The following is a 19,781-nucleotide window of genomic DNA, read 5'->3' on the forward strand; positions in this document are numbered from 1 at the left end:
CATTGTTTCAGCTATCAACTGCTTTGTATTTCACCATCTGTTGAGCACTCTCACAGCTGTTGCCCACTCTCCCTGCTCGGCCAAATAACAGCCCTACGAGCCGGTGACACACACAAACACACACACAGGACAGAAATTACACAGAGCCACGTCTGCTAATTAGAGACAGAGGCAGGGTTAGCATCTCGTCGGTCTGCAGGTAGAGTCGGCTGTCAATCTGGTCGCCCACAGACACATGCCAACCCTCCCCCAGTCAAATTCATGGCAGCTTACTGATGAGCTGTTTACCTAATGAGGCACACTTAACCAGCCGTGTCTGCAGCACTATGTCGCGAAGAATGCGCTTACAGTGGGACACCCAAAAACATATTTTATTGAGCCTGATGGCTGCGTACAAGACAATGTTTTGTCGACTGTCCTCTTGCTGTATCTTTTTTTTTTTTCTCTCTCTTTAATCTGGTTGACTCTGTGCTTGTGGTCCTGTGAGGCTGGAAGTTTCCACGCTCCCTTAACGTTTACAAGCTGTTACTGTACTATGAATTCTTAACCTGAAAGACAATATGCTCTCCAAGCAGCACATGGGATTTGGATCCAGGGCCTTCCAATGGGGAAGCTGTGGAGCTGAAATCATCGAAGAGACAGGAGTGTGCAGATAGGAGTACGTTCATGCAGCTTCCTGGGACGGGGGCCAGCAACAACGCTGTGTCCAAATGAATTACAGACTCCAAACAGTGCAATGCAAGCAAACGCAAAATGGTTTCACGAAACATACAAAAACAAACAAGGGGAAGGTGATTTGAATACGCAAGTGATGTCAAGCTTGTTGTAAATTATCTCTCAACTTTTTGGTACGTTAAGAAATCAAGCTAGAACAGACATGTGCACTTTGTGTATTATGTAATATTTGATCATATGGAAGGACTTTGTCTGTGACCACATGCTGCTGTAATCAGAATCCTGTCTGGCCTTTGTGTATTTCCAAAACTCTGGTCATTGTCCAAGAGCACTGGTCTATACTGTGATTCCGACTTGATTACAACACTTTTACTGGCCATTTCACGGGATAAGTTATGAAACTGCAGGAGGGAAAACACCACATGTTCGAGGAGGGGGTCAGTGTACACCCATCTCCCTCTACCCATTCCTCAAGACAGAAAAAACAAATGAGTGATCTGATTCTGATTATCGGACACCAGTTTCTCTTTGGGCCCAACAGTTTGGCTCCTTAGTGCACAATGGACTGATTAGTGCACATCTGGACGTGAAACAAAAGAGAACATTTGTCTTGACAAGTTTGCTGTAAATCTCTGAAGAACCTTTTATGGTATAACACACTAACATATTTTACAGGACATCTTCACTGCAAAGGAGACCCAATATCAATAATTGCATCAGGGTTTTATCAATGTGACCCATGTCTGAGTTCAAACTTTTCAAATAATTTTTTGCCAGTCAGCAAATGGCAAAGGCTCTATTTCGCTAAGAGACATTCTGTCAGCCTCCGATGGCAATGTCAGTTCTGTGCTACAAAATAATCACGTAATTAATTTGTTCATGATGTTGATTCACGGTCTTGTCAGAGGACCAGCATCTCAACATTTTTGTTTCCTGGAAGTGGAAGAAAACATCTGGGCGAAGCATTGGTATCCTGAGATGCTGGCTAATGGCAAAGCCAGAGAAAGAGAGAGAGTAGGCCTACATCCCGTACATGTGCTTCCTCCTGGGAGACAACTGTCTTTGATGAAGTGGGGCGGCGAGAGTTTGACCCACTGCAGCAGACACACACAGACGTCAGTGGCACAAAGAGCCTCAGATACCTTGTGTCAGGTATCACAAAGTCTTCATTAACCTCATTGTTTGTACTGGCTGGCAGGCTCAGATGGAGTTTCCATGTCACTTTGACCTCTCTTACACTCCTCCATGTTTGGGCATTGTAACTGTTCACTGTAACTGTCTTTTCAGGAGACCCTGTGCGTTCCACCTGGGATCAGAGGCAGGAACTGCTCTGTCTCCTCGTAGCGTCCCCACCAGCTCCCTGAACTGCAAACCAGATGGACTCACTCTCCATCAGGGCTGAAAGTGAGGCTGCGGACATCTAGAGGAGGATGCAGGGGTGCGTGGGAGGTATGGGGGGGAGGAGGACGGGGGCCCGGGGACCCACAGAGCTCTGTTTGTTCGAGGTTAATGGGTTAGCCTGGACGGGGAAAGGTGGAAGTGGGTTAGAGCCTGCTTGTTTGGAAAAATTGATGGCAGAGATAATGATCAGAAACGGTGTCGTTTTCAAGGAGGAAACTCGCCGCTGCTGCGTCAAGACACGTGAAACAAAGAAGGGTTATTTCCAAATGTAATTAGTGCCAGAGCAAAAAAATCCTTCATGACAAATACTATGAGGGTTTATGCACCTAATTAATTTGTGTTTGTGTAAATCTCTAGAGATGGAGCCGATGCAGATTCCAAACCCGTGAAATTACATGGCATGCTACAGAACCTGATAATCCACCGTCACATTTAGCATCCTCAGACCCACTTGTGGTTTGTATCTAAACTGTTTGTTTTTATGAGTGCAAATGTGGTTAATAGGAGGGCAGACATTTAAAACTTTATTATTTTGGATGCTGGCCAAAGAAAATAAAGATCAAGATGCAGCTGAGCCATTTTACATACAGAAAGACCACATATGAACAGAATGCTGCATAGTTTTACACAGTAAACCTGACATTATGCATGCTGATTTACATCATCTTTAATAATTTTAATCTTGGACGATCATATTTAATCAGTAAACAATAAGGAAATGCCCTAAAAACATTCTAATTACTTGTTGATGTGGATTTTCACTTATTAACACCGGGCATATGAGATTAAAATAATATTTTTCTGTCTAATCAGACTTTAAGAGCAAAACATTTTATGGATAAGGGTGAATTTTCTCTTCAGTTGATTATATTATAGTTTCAATCTAAAGTGCTGTAAACTAGTTCTGATATGAGTTGTCTGATGCTCGATAGCAGATACTTTTGCCATTTTGCCAGAACAACAGAGCCTTAATCTGCAGCGCCTGGCAGATTTGCATGTCAGCAAACTACATGAGGCTGAGCCAGCTGATCTCTTCTATTTTCTCGAAGTCTTAGTATCTTTTAGCAAGATGGTTTATGCTACTGTTTTATCGTTTAAACAAAACTGCTTAAAATACTGTAAACATGCAGGCATTTTCTCTGCTTTAGAGTAATACAGTAGTCGAAATAGACAACGAGCCCTGAAGAACACAAGCAGCCAAAACTCTATCCGTGATGTCACGAGTCAGTAACTGGTGAAATCCAACACCACCAGCTGGTAGGAGTTGTGATGGGGTGAATGCAGGTCCTCTTGCATCAGTGCAAGTCAAGGCACATAGCAGAAACCACCGCCCGGAGGTAAAGACGCACAGAGCTGAATCTGCTGCTGTGTGGAAGACCAAGAGTTAGCCGAGCGCTCACTCTCTTTATCCCTCACAGCAGTCACGTTAAACACTGCTACACGCCGACTTGCCGCACTGTAAGCCTATTTTGTTTTTCTATGCAACTGTCGCGCGTCTCCACTTTGGATAGAAATAGCCTGATCTCTGCGCGCCGCAGAGCGCAAAGGATCTGAGGCTCAGGTTTGAAAGAGTGGGAGAGATCTCTCCTTCGGACTGCAGTACGATGAGGAAACTCTGAGGTGGCAACACTGCACTGTCCACTTTACGCTTCCTTTGGCTGCTACCGAAGGGGAGCCCATGTGCAGGTATCCCCTTGAGTGTGATTCTGTTTTCACCCTGATCTCTGCTGCCTGGACAAATGCATACAAATGCATTTAGGAGCTCAACGGACAAGGAGTGGACACGTTTCCGCGGCAGCAACGTAAGTGGGCTTTCGGTTAAATACTATGCGGATGTCAGACTATGTGTGCAAAATGAAACTGGTCCCAAAACAGATTTGATTTGAAATGGCAACTTGGGAGACTTATTTCTGCTCAGACCTGGCGTGTTTCCCGAACAGGGGCGCCAGTTGACTAAACAAGTCCCAGCAACTACAGGTTTTGGCCACCAACGCGTGACTGATACTAAAAAGTATTTTAAGCTAGAGTTTCGTATTGGAATTAATCATCTTTATTGTTATTTTTCCGTATGTTTCCAACTAGATCCCTATGTTGTTGTTTTTTTGGTTGACTTTTCATTCTTTAGTTCTGCAGAAAAGCTGCAGTGCAACTGTGATTATGAAATCACTGCTGTCCAGCTTTACTGTCCCCATCTGATAACTGTACTTTTCCACTGGTACATGCATTTGAACTTTCTTTTGAATATTTTAGGGTGAAATTGCTGTTTCATGTTTGACAACTGAAGTCTTGGCTTTGAACTCGCCATGTGAACATGCAGCCTGGGCTCTCCAACATTATAATCTGAATACCCTGTGGTACTACAGCTGAACTCTCTGCTTTTTATTTATCTGTCACTCACATAGCTATGATAAGCCAGAAAATAAACACTGCAGCATTGAGAGAGAGGATGTCCTGGAAGCACTGATGCTTATTCAGCAAGTGATAAATCATTGTTATTCTGCATTGTGATAGAACTGTTAAGGACCCAACACTTGTGAATGAGTCAAACTCTGTCAAAGTGTTGAGGCTTCTAATGGGAAAAAAAAAAAAAAAAAAAATCTGTTAAGCACCCTTAAACTGAAACATTCCTCATGGAAGTGTGTATTATTGACATATAGGATGCAGGGTTTTGTTGTCCTGTTACATTCAGCTGTGCCTGGCTGCCTTTAAAGGGTGTTTAAGAGGAAAATAATTATTTTCTGTCAGAAGCGAGTCCAAGTTGTTTGTGCTCTATTATGAATCCCTTCCAGATATGATCACAAAGCATTCTGCTGTTCTCTGGTGATAGTGTTTTCTCTCTGGAAAACAAAGTGAATCTGAAGTCTTGAGTGATCCTGTTTTGTGTCCTCGGGAGTGAAAATGAGAGCCTTATGGGAGCGCTGAGTTGACTGAGAATAAATGTCGCCTCCTTTAAATTCGCAGACAGAGTTAGTGTGTATGCATCAGTGGTTAACTGGCTCCTGAGCTCCAGACAATCACCCACTGTTGCAGCTATTGCTGCTCCATTGCTGGCAATGTTTGGACTGTATATAGCTGCAGAAACACAGCCGCTCGCATACTGTGCACTTGACCAAGACACAGGATGGTAGTTCCTATAATAAGTTGATATTGCAAATTTGTGTGGAATGCTTGAGAGTCTAGACTTAAATAAGAATCACTTGCACAAGTTTGGCGATGTCGGTTTAAAAGGAAAATTTGGGAAGATGTCTGATGGTGCAGGCCATGAACTATTCTATGATGATTGTTGTGTTGGGTTTAATGTAGCTAAGATGTCCCACAACTTTTGTTTTTCATCTGTTCTAGTTGAAAATCCCAGAAAGAATATAATAAATAAAATAATGGCCATAGAAGTCATAATGTACCCTGTGATGGGACGATTATGTCTTGCTAAGATTATGATAATGTCAAACTTTGGGTTCAACAAAATAAAATGCCAGAAATAATGCAAAAGCCCAGTTACAATGATGTTTAACCATCCACTCAGTTATGGTTTTTGGCCATGCAGAAATCCCTGTTGCATAGACTTAAACCATTGTCCAATTACAAGAGAGCTGACTAGAATTTAATCTGTGGGGCTCGAACATTAGTAAGTTTATGAGAGAACAATTTAACAGCAAAGAATCTTTGCAAAAACAATGTCCTGGTTCCTCAAGATAATCCACAGACCTCGCTGTGAACATCTATTTTAATAGTTATTTTCTGCCCAAGCTAAAAAAAAAACAAATCAAACTAAAAACTACCAAAAACGAAGGCCATTGTGTCACAAGCTACTGCTGATGTGGTAAAATATGTATATATATTTTTGTTTTTGTCATTATTTCTGTGATCTGACTAACATCATGCATTATGGGATCACAGGAACCCGCATCCTAGCTCACCTTCTCCACATCAGTGGCTGTGGGGATTTTGGCCTGTCTGTGTGAGTGAGTGTATTTAACCCTTCTAACATCTGCAGGTCCCTCCACAACAGGAAAAGGGCAAACCAATAAAGGCCCGTGGAAGTTTACTCACAGTCTTTTGTCTCCTCGCTGTCTTGTGGACTAAGTCAATCTTTACTCTGGTCTGTCGTGACCTCTTGACTCCGAGTACCTATTGAGCGAGCCGCCAAACGTGAGGCACGCTCAGCTCTTCAGAGGAAGCAGACAGACATGACATACTGCTTTGAGAAAATCAAGTTTAGATTCATATTTTTATTCATCAGCTGCTTGGAGAAGTTTGGAAATCCTTATCATTTCAAGCCTTGGCAAATGAAGAACCACAAGAAGGCTTGTTGACCTGCTAATTTTTGCTGCTGGTCATTTGGAAAGGAGAAGACAAGCCTACTTAGTTCCTTCATTATGAAGTCATGATGATCAGGATACAGGTACTAAAGCTGAAACACGGCCAGCAGGAACAGATACTGGCAGTCGATCAGTTACTTCTTCATGAGATTGATAAGCAAAACCTGCAGGAACAGAACGCCTGATTAACAAGAAACTGATGTTTTCATTTCGAGAAATATCCTCTCCTCATGAACCGTGTGTGTGTGTGTGTGTGTGTGCGTGTGCGTGTGCGTGTGCGCGTGCATGCGATACCTAGTTTTAACAAGAGGCATCTCATGTTTATATGATGGACATCATTTTTCAGATGTCTTACAAGCCTCACTGTGACTCCTCAGAGCACCGTGTCATTATATGTGTGTCAAAGTTCTTGCTTTCCCTCTGTTTTGAGTTCCACGGCATTTTTTTTTAACTCCACTGGGCCACATTTTTTGCCAAAGGGGCATATAACAAGGAGGGGTTAGGAAAATGCTCCGAGGTCAAGCTCAATAAACTAACATTTTCTGAATAATTACTCTATGTGGAGTAGACTTCTTTCAGAGGAGTACATCTGCCATGCCGATATTCTCATGGCTTGAAACGAGCTTTTGCCAGCAGAAAAGGGTGCAATGTGACGGGTCAGTCAAGGTGACTCCCATCAGTTTTTTTTTTGTTTTTTTTTCGATGGCCCAACGTGTCTTTACAAATCAGAGAACCATTTCGCCAAAAGCCAACTAAAGAAGAGTAGCTGTGTCTTTTTTTTTTTTTTTACCGGCAAATTTATTGGAACCAATTCCTTTTCGGACCTCCTTCAAAAAGTTGGAACATGTCGGAGTTGTTTGGGAAGATTAACAGTTTTACATGCTTTGTTGCTACTAATGGATCAGAACGCTGCAAATTAAACATGCAAACACTACTACTGTGTATGCCACCACTCTAAAAGTCTCCTCCTGCGAGACATCAGTGATGAACGTACGGAAATTGTTTCCCTTTCCTTATGAGTGCTGTAAACTGAACTTAAGTCAGTTTGCTCCTATTTGCCAAGCCTAATTGAGCACTTTGCCTCTCCATTTGCCTCTCAGCCTTTTTTCCTCAGTTGAATGAACCATTGTTAGGGATCCAAGCTCATTTTTGAGGGGAGAAAGGCAAGATCTGTTGCTGCTGGAAAGATTCATGGCAGAGGGGAGTTTTAAGTTGTGATTATTTATAGTCTTGACATGACACCCACTCCCCACATAGTGGTATTTCCCTTAGTCAACAGAGCACTGTTTGGGTAGCTTTGTCTTGCTTTCAGCAGTCTTTTCCATTAACTGCTTGGACTGGGAAACATGTCATAGTGTACTGTTACTTGTGCAAGGATTTACCTCAGAATTTAACAAAGAAATAGCTTTAAAAAAAAAAAGTGGGTTTGCATGTAGTCTATGTTGCCAATTAGTGCAATTCATTTATTTCGCTTCCTTCCTGTTTGCAGGGCACAAAATAAAAAGCTTAAAATCTATAAATTTGGTCCACCACGTGATCCTGGGACAGAATTTTGGCAAATTCGGTACTGGAAAATTCCCACCACTTCTACTGTGCAAAAGCGATGACCTGAGTGTATTTGGTGGCAGAGCCTCTGGGATGCTTTAAATAGCCCTGAAGAGGGAGAGTGTGAGACAGACAGACGAAAAAAAGATGTCTGAATCGGCATTAAATGGCCCCACACACACCAAACAGGGAATGTTAAATGTTATATTTCGTTTTTTTTTTTTTTTTTACTTTTAAAAGCTGCTAACCTTTAAGCAGAACCAGCTACTCATTGGCCTTATAAATGTCACTTGTATGCTCTCTCAACAGATGAATGATTGTATTCATATATCCCCCACTTGTTTTTCTCTCATTACTTTTCTCTGTTTTGGGTATATGTCTGTGTTCCCAGCTGTGGAATGTCGCACCACTTTCTCGATGGGGAACAGGTGACAGACAGGGCTCAAGATGTTTCTACTTAGAGACAGCACTTTTTCTTTTTCTCTTGTTGTCTTTTTCTTTCACTTTTTTCCCCTCTTTTCTCCATTTGATTATGTTTTTGTTCCCTCAAGTCAGCAGGGCCACATTGCTCCAGGAAAACAAATACGGTTGCCTGTCTGTGGCGCTTTGTCAAACACTTTTAGCTGGGTTTTTTTTTGTGGGGTTAATCCGATGCTCAAAGTTCTGATCAGAGAGATGGTTGTAAGATATCTATCATGCTATTTGCAACCATCACAAACCCTGAGGGTTTACTGTGTGACTGTAATTGATAGTGCTCTTTTTAGTCCCACACAGCTGCATATTAAAATAGCAGGACTACTGTCTCCTCACGTGTTATGTGCAACCACCATACTGTGTCAGTGTTGAAAATTATGACATGAGCTGCCAAACTACTTGAAGTTGTGTTAGCAGCTGTTGCTGCGTGCGGAGCTGCGTGCAGAGCTGCTGATGTGATTGATTTGGTCTGAATATGCAGAGTATGCTTTGAAGTTGTACTGTAGATGATAATGCACCTTAAAATATGTTGGTTATTATTGCTGTAAAGAAGAAATGGAAGTGATTTGGGTTACTGTTTAATGCACATTTTAAAAAGCTGTTCTTGGTTTAGTTTCAATGTGAATTTTCCCACATTTGCCAAAAACATTTTTTTTTTTCAGTTTTCAAATTATAAATTTGGGTTTCTGCACTAAAACTGGACCATTTATTTTGGTTGAAGTTACTACACCTTGCTCTAATTTGGCAATGTCAGCAAATAAGATTATATGGGATTGACACGTGGATGGTGATATTGCATAACAAGGTCTGCAACCTGTTCTGCTGTCTTTGCTGTAGTTTTAGAGACACTAATGAGCAGCTTCAGCTTAAAACCATGAGATTACAGACTAAAACAAACATGCCAGTTGAACATGGTGGTCTGCGTAATCTCTGGTCTCTCTGGGTCTGTGCCTTCTTGAGGTAAATACACTTTTGAGAGTGTGCATTTGAATAAACATGACTCTCCCAAATGAAATGGCTGAATTGAGCCACAAAATACTAGAGATTGTGAGTTGTCAGGTGCATTAAAGGTGGTGGAGAAGTGTACTACACTCTACATGTACATGCAAATCTCTGAATAGGAAAAACACATGTCAGTGCAACATGTAAATGTATTGTGTAAATGTTTTCTTTTAGATTTATTTGGCCTTTTGGTGCTCTTACATGCTGTCCTTTCTCAGTGGCTATATGGTGGGCAGTGCCACCTAGAGGTGGGGTCAGTGAGGGTCAAAGAATTGAGTAAGGTCTCAACATGCAGTACAATCGACATATAGATCCTTATATCTCATTGTGTGATTATAGTGATGTTCTAAATAAAAAAAGAAATTCTCTAAAAATTAATGTAACCTAAATGAGAGTGTTTCTTGCACAATCAAGATGCTTTTTTTATGTAGAATTACGACATCTTCGAAAGATGAAAGATACATTGCAATGTAACATATTGTGTATTTAGATTAATGTTATGATATACACAGAACTTGTGGCTTTTTTTTTTTTTTTTTTACAATATATGAACAGATCTGTGTGCTCTGTTTATCAAAAAAGCCTGTAAGCACCCCCTTGAAGGCCTTTTAAGAATGAAGATTCATGTGGCAAGTTCTTTACAATTTGCAAAAATTCATCTTAAAAGGCAGGCTCAACATTTGTCTTTCTAAATCTAAGCTGGAACTTTTCTGTCTTTGTGGTCATAGCTTGAACCAAATTAAACTGCTATTAACCAACTGTGCCTTTGAGACAAAATCCATCATTGTCTGGGAACAATAAAACATGACACAGAAATGCTCTCTGCATGGCTTTTCACAATATTTTGAGACATAAAAATGTCAAGGTTTAATGCCTTTATAAACAGAGAGGTCAGGTTGCCTTTTAAGATCTTCCAGGTTTCTTTTTTTTTATATGTTCCAACTAGTGATGTCAACTCAATATTGAGTAGGACTGCAGGTAATGATTATTTTTTATTATCAATGAATCTAGAGATTATTTATTGAATTGATTATTCAATGTTAGTCTAAAATATAGTAGAAAATGACTAAATATGAGCGTTGCCCTTTTATTGGTTGCTTTGGCTAATCAACAGTGTAAAACCCAAAGATATATTCAATTTGCAAAGAAATAAATCTGAAAAAAACCACAATGTAAGTCCTAACATTTCAGAAGATGAGGGAATATTAGGCATTTTGCTGTGATAAATGAACTTTCAAAATGAAAAAAATCTTAGTTTATGATCAGTCAATCACTTCAGTCCTCAGAAAGCTCACCGCAGCTTCAAGCAGTCCATCAAGAGAGACACATAATGGTCAAAGATAGTTTTAAGTCTTAAGTTTAGGATATTTATTTAGCTTTTACACCAGTTAGTGCCTAGCATTATATTTGAAAAGGTGGAGAATAGGGCGAGGACTTGCTGTACTAATTGACCATGTGTAACACTTTCTGTCAAAATGAGACTTCTTTTCAACATCTGCTCTAAAAAGCCATTTTTGTTTATGAATGTCATCATGGCTTATGTTTGAACAACTTTTAGATACAAAATTGATGCCCCATGGCGTTACCGGCCTTTCAACAAGCAGTTCATATTATTACCTTTAAAATGAAATTATTGACACTTAACTTTCAGTTATTGACCATTAAGGCTCGTTAATAACGTATTTTCCTCTTTATAAAGTTGAACTATTGGTATTTCAATCCGTGGCTTTTATCAGCTCTTCCCATATGAGTGAGATAGAAAGATAGTAGTCACTTAAGTTTTTCTGAGATTACGACTGTTTTGTCAACCAAATCTGACTTAAAACTGAGACATAACCTCAACAACAGACCATAACAGACCCCTGTTTCCTCTGTGTATGTGTGCTGTAGTGTATTGAACATCACCTGACATGAACAGCAGTTTCTCTTATAAACTATCACCAGGACTGTGGGTATGAATTTCCAGCCCTCTCCACTTTATTTATCCTCCTTTCTCCCTCTTGTTTGCTTTGATTTCATTCTGGAGTTATTGTTTTTTTTTTTTTTTTTTATCCCAGGCTGCAACCACAAATTAACTTACACTTTCTTATACCTGCATTCTCCCTGCGATGGCCTTACAACCTCTTCATCAAAAAAGAATAAGCAGACATATGGATGTACGAGAATGAAAATGTACGAGAAAAACTCATCTGTGCAGCACAATTTTGAAAGCAGAATTATGCTTAGCGACATGCTAAATACTATTGATAATTTAGATTGTTTAAATTTTTTATGTTTTTACATACATTACTTCTAGAATGAGCTAATCTGATTGTCATGTTTTGTTTGTATGTCCCTGCAGGTGGAACTTTCTCCTGCTCCTGTCAGTATGCTCAGCAGTACTCTCTGGAGAAGAAGATTACAGAGCTCAAGGTAAACAGCAGACCCCTAATGCATTGCTAAACATCATCATTAATATTATTACTAGTAGGCTTATACTGTTTTTATAGAAAGGCATTTTGTTTTGTTTTCCTTAGTGACTATGTCCCGTTGATATTTGATCATTCAGTCATACGGACAGTGTAATGGACTATTTGATTCATTTTTGTCAGCTTTTGGCCTCAGCTGGTACATAGTTGAAATATTACTGAGTGGTTATTTTAACTCAACTTGAATGAATAATGGAGAGATGATGCTATATACTTTCGATCGTTTATGGTAACAAATTTAACATTTTGACCGTTTTACTTTAATTAAGTACACCGACCCAAATTAGTAGATTTTGTATCAACCAGGCTTCATTATTGACACTGAATACAATTTAAGCTATTTTTTACGTTGAGGTCTTTTCCAGCAACTCTGTTTTTAGCACGTATGTTACTAAACGTATTAACCAATCTAGTTTAGTCGGGTGCAGTGAGGAATACAGAAAAGGAAAAGAGGACACTGATATCATATTGGTGCTGAGTGTTAGCAGATAGCCTGAGTTGAGGTTTTGGAAAATTAGTGCATCTTTCCATTGGGCAACACTTGACATGTTTGGGAATATAATTCTGCAGGATGAGATTCAAAAAGGATAAGTACGAAACAAACTCAAATGTGATATCTATTTTTTCTTTACACTTATTTAGCTACAAATATATATCGGAGCAACGGTGACTGTGAACAGGAACCCCTCTTTCTGTGCTCCTCTTCTCATTTTTAACCTTACCCCTCAACATGCCTGCTCCTGCTCTCAAGGCCACAGCGTGCATTTAGAAGCAACCTAAATAGCTTCTCAACTTTTGTTTACCCATCTTTTTACCCATCTTTTTACCCATCTTTTTCCCTCTTAAGTGCTCTAATCTCTGGTCCATCAGAAAAGGCTCGAAATATCTCGCATGAAAACATGAATGTGAAGTACACGCTGAGCGGAGCACTCTGGGAAAGTATACCAATTAGTCAGACAGCTAAATGTTTTGGCAGCTGTGCCTCAGCTGTACAGACGCTGGGAATAATGTGATATGCATCTGTATAAGTAAAGCAACAAAGATGAGAGCAGTTGAAGGTGAGAAGAGAAGTATTGAGTTGATTTAAAAAAAAAAAAAAAAAATGTTTACAGGCCTCTAGAGAGTCAGTAAAACTAAGCTTCTTCATAGAATTTGACCTGATGCTCCTTTTTTGTCTTAGACAGCAACATTCTGCCACAAAACACCTCGCTCAGCTCATCGTTTCATTGCCGCAGGCTTCCTGAAGCCTTTTAAAGATCTCCGTTGCCGGCTCCATGCCCATGGCAAAATCGCTGTCGCAAATATGTGTATAACGCCGGTGCTTATGTTGATGAAGTGACGTAACTCGCAATATTCACTCGAGGGTTTTATCTTCCCTTTGCTCCGAGTGTGGCGCCTGCTCGTGTGTGACAGGAACATTCTCTGAATTTTTTAATTGCCCCTCGTATGTACGTTGAATAAAACTCCGCACATCATTCTGCACAGTGAAGTTCACACATTGAACTGTAGGGACAAGAAAATAACAAGAACATATTTTTGAATGGAAGCAGAGTTTAAGTATAATGTAACGTATTCCTCTGGATGTGAATTCCTAGAAAGGAATGCTGTTAAACCAATCTGCAGAAAACTTCAATCAGTTTTGAATCAGCAATGTAATTTTTTTTTTTTTTTAACAAGGCTTTTATATTTACGGCTGACCTCGTGATGAAGCCTCACATATTTGTTCACATCTCCACATGTATGTGCATCGTCTACTGCCCCTTTCACAAAGTAAACTGCCTAAAGGGTGCCTCCCCTTATTCCATCCTGCATCCTGTAATCTCCCAACATATCTATAGTTGAAAAACCCACTCCAAGCAGAATCAATCCATCATAATGAGGGGAGGAGGAATGCACACAGAGTGCTAGAGCAGCTTGTCTTAACATATGAGACAGGTTAATTGGAATCCGGGCTGACGTTACCTCAGGCAAAGAATGTCAAGGACATCTCAGTGCGTGCTGAGATCAGCTGCAGATAGATAGTCACCCAATCTGGGCTGCAGGACTAAAAACCCTGTAAAATCCAGTTGTTGTTTTTTCTTTTTCCGTTTCAAATGTGTTCACATCACTAGATGGGATCGTTTAGAATAATTATTTTATGTTTAAGGTAACATCTACGCAGCATTTGTTAATTATGCTGCAATTCAAATTTTTACTCTCGAGATGCAGGTCCCCGGTTCACACATTTAGCTTCTCTCTCTCTCTCTCTCTCTCTCTCACACACACACACACACACACACACACACACACACACACACACACACACACACACACACACACACACACACACACACACACACACACACACACACACACACACACACACACACACACACACACACAAAGTTCAGTCTGCCCTCATGTCATCTCACAGATTCAAGGGGGAACAGAGTTTTCTGTATCTCCAAGAAATGTTTTTGTACTTTCCTTCGACATAACATAAATTATTTTTAGAATTACCTGCGGCATGACGAAAGTATTAAGCATGAATCTCTGGTGGCAGACAGATTCAAAAAGGCTGCGTGGACCGGTTTCCTGTATCCTAGTTCGGTACCGAGCTTCTCGAATCTCCACTATTCATCTGGCCCACAGCTGCCTACAGAGAAAAACAAGGATGTGACACCAATATCCTGGGGACACTTTTATATAGGCATAATGGCTGACAATGCTTTTCTCTTTCACTTAACTTGAGCAATGACAACTATATAATTATTTAGCATTCGTCACAATGATGCATCGTTCCTGAATTTAAATTACAGTCAAGGAGAAGAATTTAGCCTTTTTGACTCTCACTATAACTATTTGTGAACAATTAGAAGAACTACAGTAACATTGACAAAATATCTGTTGCACATTAAGGTAGTGTATAATAACATATATAAATTTAATACAAATTAAATTTAAACAATAGATAGACATAAATACATGTTAAACTGTTCCTTGGACTGCTGGGCTTTTATTAATACATTTTCTTTTAATATGATTACAGTTTTGGGTCTTCCTTGTGAATTCAATGAATGCTAGTTCAGCACCTGCTTTTTTTTTTGGAAAGTAATGAACCAAAGTCTGACTATGGGCTTTCTAATCCAGTCGCTGCACTTTAACCTTACCAGCGTCTTCTCTGTCCTTCAGGTGTGGATATCCTTCATCAATTGGGGCTTACAACTCAAAGCAGCACAGACAATCCCTACCAGAGGACGAGCTCGCCTCCCACGTCATACATCAATGTTCCCTCATCTTTGGATGTCCCTGTTCCTGGATATGGGGTGTTACTCGACTCAAACTCCCTCTATGAGGCTCCAACAGGCAGTCTGTTCCCGCCTGAGTTTGACGAGGAGTTTTCTGTCGTGGTCAGCCTAAGCTCCTGGCGAGCAAACAATGCTTTTCTTTTTAGTGTCAAAGATGGCAGGGACGGGCTGCGTTTTGGCATTCAACTGCTGCCTCGCCGAGTGGTGGTTTACACCGTCGAGAAAGCCCCCATCTACTTCACCTACAACTGGCAGGATGGGCGCCAGCACCCTTTTGCGATTGGTGTTCGTGGACGTTCCGTGTCCTTCTACGCGGATTGCGGAGCGGTGCAGCAACAGGAGCAGACCCTGGGCAGATCTCAAACACTGGGGCAATCTGGGGGTCTCTTCACTTTGGGGAGGATGAACTCCAAGGCGGCACCATTCAGTGGTCGAGTCTGCCAGCTAGACATCTATCCCTCAGCCCAAGCTGCCGCGCACTACTGCAACTATGTTAAAAAACAGTGCCGGCTGGCCGACACTTACCGATTGCCTTTGCCACATCCTGGTTTGGATATTGAGGTAAATGACCCCCCTTCTAGCCTTTTGACAAAGCCCCTTCTTGGAGTAGCAGCTACCCATCACACCCCCATCAAAGCTGCAGCAGCTGTTAAACTGTCACACAGTTTGGTCGTACAGGATTCAACTCTGAGCCCATCAATACAACCTCATCTGGTGGACCACAGCCACATTTCTACATTGGAACCTCCAGTCCACCCTGACACATCCTCACTTCTGAATCTGGCCTATAGCACAATCATCACCACTACCAAAAATGTGTTGGCAAAAGACAGTACGCCCCAGGGGGACACCGATCACTCGGAAAACAGCACAGAAGAAGAGAGCAGCTCCGGGAGCCAGCAGACTCCAGATGCCACCCCGGGCCTGATTTCCCCGGTCAGGCAAAGTCAAGTGAAGGAAGGACTCAGGAACAACTCCATCACAGGCTCTAAGGACTCTCGCTTCGGGCCCCAACAGACTCCTCTCGTCCTGGAGACTCATCTGAGAGCCAACGGCACCACTTTGTACAGGGAGAATCAGGTGGACACCTCAGAACAACACGATTTGGACGGCAGCTATGACGACGTAGACATGGGAGGATATGATTATGGATATGGGGAGCCAGACTTCTTCTATGACTATGAGGATGGTTTCCGTGGCCCCAAAGGAGAGCCAGGTCCTCCGGTAAGTGACTGAACCAATAAATGCCAAGCAGAGCTACTGTATGAGTGCTTACACAGCGTGGTTGCCAGCGGGTTTGTCAGTGCATCGCTGTACATCATCAAAAATAGAGTGCAAGGTAATCAAAACTCATTTATGGCCACCACACTTTGGATGCTTTGTCAAATTTCTTACAGACACCCAGAATATAAGAAATGTTTTGGCAGTGTGATGCAGTGATTTAAAGCTGGTGGCATGTTCCTGCATTGTTCTTTTTTCATGTATCGACAAGTTGTTAAAATAACATGTCATTCCTTTGCTAAAATACCGCCAGCTACTTTTGTTCTTATGTTAGTGAGGATGACTCCGCTGAGGGTGGGAGATATACCCTAGCAATAAAAAAATGTGTTGTTCATCCAGCGATATGACGTAACCTAGCTGTCAAGATAGCTTCGCCTCATGCATACATGCTTTTGTTGTTCACAAGTCATGCTTATGTTTCTACGAGTGTATTTAATGATGTAAGATGTCTGGACTCATCTTCCAGTTTCCATAGTGCTATGTCAGTTATGAGGTGCCCGCAGGCCTGTGGGAGGGACATAGGTTAGCCAGAACCGAGGTGTCGCAGTTTGTCTTCACATCGCAGAGCCTCAGTAAGCTGTACTGCAGTGTTATAAACAAGACAGTGGAAGCCACAGGTCCTTTTCCAGTGGATTCAATTTTGGCAAAAAAAATATGTCAAATAAGCTGGAGCGTTATCTTTACCTGTTTGTATGTCTTGGCGACTCTGACCACTTACGTGCAGGTTTTGAATGCTGGGTCAGCTGAAGGTCATTGGCTGTTTCTGTGTCACCGGCTCTTCGTTTAAACTTAAAGCAAACTGGCTTACTTCCTTTGAAGGAAGGATTTTTATCGTTTTGCAGCTACATAATCAGAAGAGTACAGTGGCATGCTTCTGGTCTCAGGAAATGGTCTGTCATCATGATTTGTGTTTTGTTACTTAAACACGTTTCATTAGATAACACAACTTTGACCAACTGCACAGAGATAGTGTTTGGAAAGCTCGCATTTAATTCAAGTGGCAGAGAACTTGTGTGTAATTTCTAATTTGCAGCCTCATTTGAAGTAAGGCATTTCTACAAAAATTGAGGATGTATAAGGATAAATCAGTGGTGCAAAATAGAAATGCACCAATCTGACTTTCTCCATGTCTCTCTTTCTTCCTCTTTCTTTCTTTATCAATTCCGATACCTAAGCGCAGGATTTTTGCAGATATTACAGATTTCCTGTCTGATGTTTTTTTTGCTGTCTTTTCCTCATTTTTGATACTTGTAGACCATACCGTGTAGAACTTACTCGGTCCGTTTTAGTGTGGGGTAACATGAGGCCCGAGATTGCTCCGAAACCTTTGTGACTTCATAAATGTATCTCATTAATTCACACATCAATTAAAAACTTAATTTCACGTGGAGTGCCAGATCTGGGGCCCATCTGGTCTTATTAAGCTGATGAGATATTGGCTCCATACCAAAACAGTGGATCAGTTCAGCGCACCTCTACTGCAAATATGTAGCTCAACAGACAAAGAACCAATGTGAGCTTTTTTTTTTTTCCGATTGTGCTGTGAAGTCTCTGAATGAAACAAGCTGCCCACTGACATTAAAACCACTTTCAGGATATTGGAAGTTGCAATTTAATAGGTTGTGAGTAAAAGTGGACTTGTTTGTGTGTTTTCTAATTTTAAGTTGTCGTCTCGTAAGTGATGCATTTGAGGGTTGCGGTAGCCCTGTAGACAAAATATATATCTTCTTGACTGTTATATAACTTGTTGTTTAAATAGTCCTCTAAAACTTATGATGTTGTTATGTTGGTGTTAGGATAAATTGAGCTGCTTGCAATTTCATTAAGTTTTGCAAATTCCACATTTTTAGCACCCGCTAATAGTGTTGCATTAAAAGATGGCAAGGTAACCAGTTTGTGTGGGTACTTTTCTGCAGGCAATAAGAAGATAAAATATGATCTAGAAGTCCAGTTTGAGTAATTCATCAACGTGTTTGCAGGTATGTCAAATACTAAAACACTCATTATACTATTGGGAAAACTTTACAACCGTGTAAAGTTCTCAGCAGTCACGAGGTAAGCAGTGGGGTTGTGCTTTTAAGGGCTGCATGCTTTTCACATTTCACATTTTGGTTGGTTATACTTCAAGCCTGGCTATTTCTTAATTTGCCTGCAATTTGGGAAAACCCAAGTGTACCAACCCTGGGTTTGGATGGAACGTGTTTGGATCAGGTTTGACTCTATTGGATTTATACCACTGCTTTAGAGGGAATCTGGTAATGTCTTAGCTATGATTTGCACATATTAGCGTCATACAGCAGATAGCTTACTTGGTTTGGGTAACCGTGCATTTGATATTGTGATTCAGCTGGAGTTAATGTCACAGTGCAACAGTTCAGAAGATGATTCATTCTGTCCTACAACTTTCCAGAACTTTGACTTTTTGAATTGACTTCTTGTTGGGAAGATTTGACGCTTGTATTGGCAGCACAGACAAAGCATGTGAATATTATCATTTTACTGCTTGAGTGCCTCAGTTTCTTTAGGCCCTGTTGTTGTGATGAAGGCGGTGGTGTGCTCACAGTTTCCATGTGTCTGTGTGTGGGAGTCTGGAGGAACAAACAGCTGTTTCTTTATTCATGTCTCCCTCTGTGCCCATGTACTGCTCTGACAAGGGATGCGGATGCTCCGGTGCACCCAGTTCTAACCTCTAGCTTCTGCAGAAACTCTGAATAGTAAATGGCGCAATAATATATCTGTTTTCATCTAAACCTTTGAATATTGTACCTTTTATCGGGGCTTTGTTTTTTAGGGTAAGATGGCAGCAGCATCCTAACGTTATCCAATGATGGAGATTGTTGTTCAAGTGTGTCATTTTTAGTCTCTCTTTTCAAGTGAGTTCATTTACTAAAACCATGCCTCCTTGCTTTTCTTTTAGGTGCTTGGCCTTCCTCCTGTATTCCAAAGGTATTCATGTTAGGTTAACTGGTGATTCTAAATAGTCCATAGGTGTTAATAAAAGTGTGAATGGTCAGCCCAGCCCAGTAATGCACCTGCCTGTCTACTGGAGAACAGCGTGTCAGTGTGGCAACTTGACCCCGCCTCGGTGTGAGATGCACGTCGGAGGTCATTTGAAGTGCAAATTGGCTAAAGTCCTTGTAGGGAGGCAGGTTGTAGGTGGTTGGATGGATAAAATGGCGTCCGTTAGTTTTTGTGCGTAACCCTATCCAAGTGGTTGTGTTTTCCTAAACCTCACCACATGAGTTTTCATGCCTTGGCAAAGCAAAACCATTGACATGCTGTCATCTAGTTGTAGACTTGCGGATGTATTCCACGCTTTAGCATGAGAC

At 41.1% G+C, this 19,781-nt stretch overlaps 1 protein-coding gene across 1 annotated transcript in view; it reads left to right on the forward strand.

Moving 5' to 3' along the window:
- Positions 1-3,398: 3,398 nt before the first annotated feature.
- LOC138624511 (collagen alpha-1(XXIV) chain) overlaps positions 3,399-19,781 on the forward strand; it is an 81,199-nt gene continuing 64,816 nt past the window's right edge. The window contains exons 1-3 of the mRNA XM_069704773.1: positions 3,399-3,878; positions 11,758-11,828; positions 15,056-16,395. Coding sequence (XP_069560874.1) covers positions 3,826-3,878; positions 11,758-11,828; positions 15,056-16,395 — 1,464 coding nt within the window. The 5' untranslated portion in view covers positions 3,399-3,825. The remainder of the gene's footprint in view (positions 3,879-11,757; positions 11,829-15,055; positions 16,396-19,781) is intronic.

Source organism: Brachyistius frenatus, unplaced genomic scaffold (genome assembly GCF_029030835.1).
Source record: "Brachyistius frenatus isolate BFR_SWC_R1_liver_20210118 unplaced genomic scaffold, ASM2903083v1 Contig_52, whole genome shotgun sequence".
In the NCBI taxonomy this organism is placed as follows: domain Eukaryota; kingdom Metazoa; phylum Chordata; class Actinopteri; family Embiotocidae; genus Brachyistius; species Brachyistius frenatus.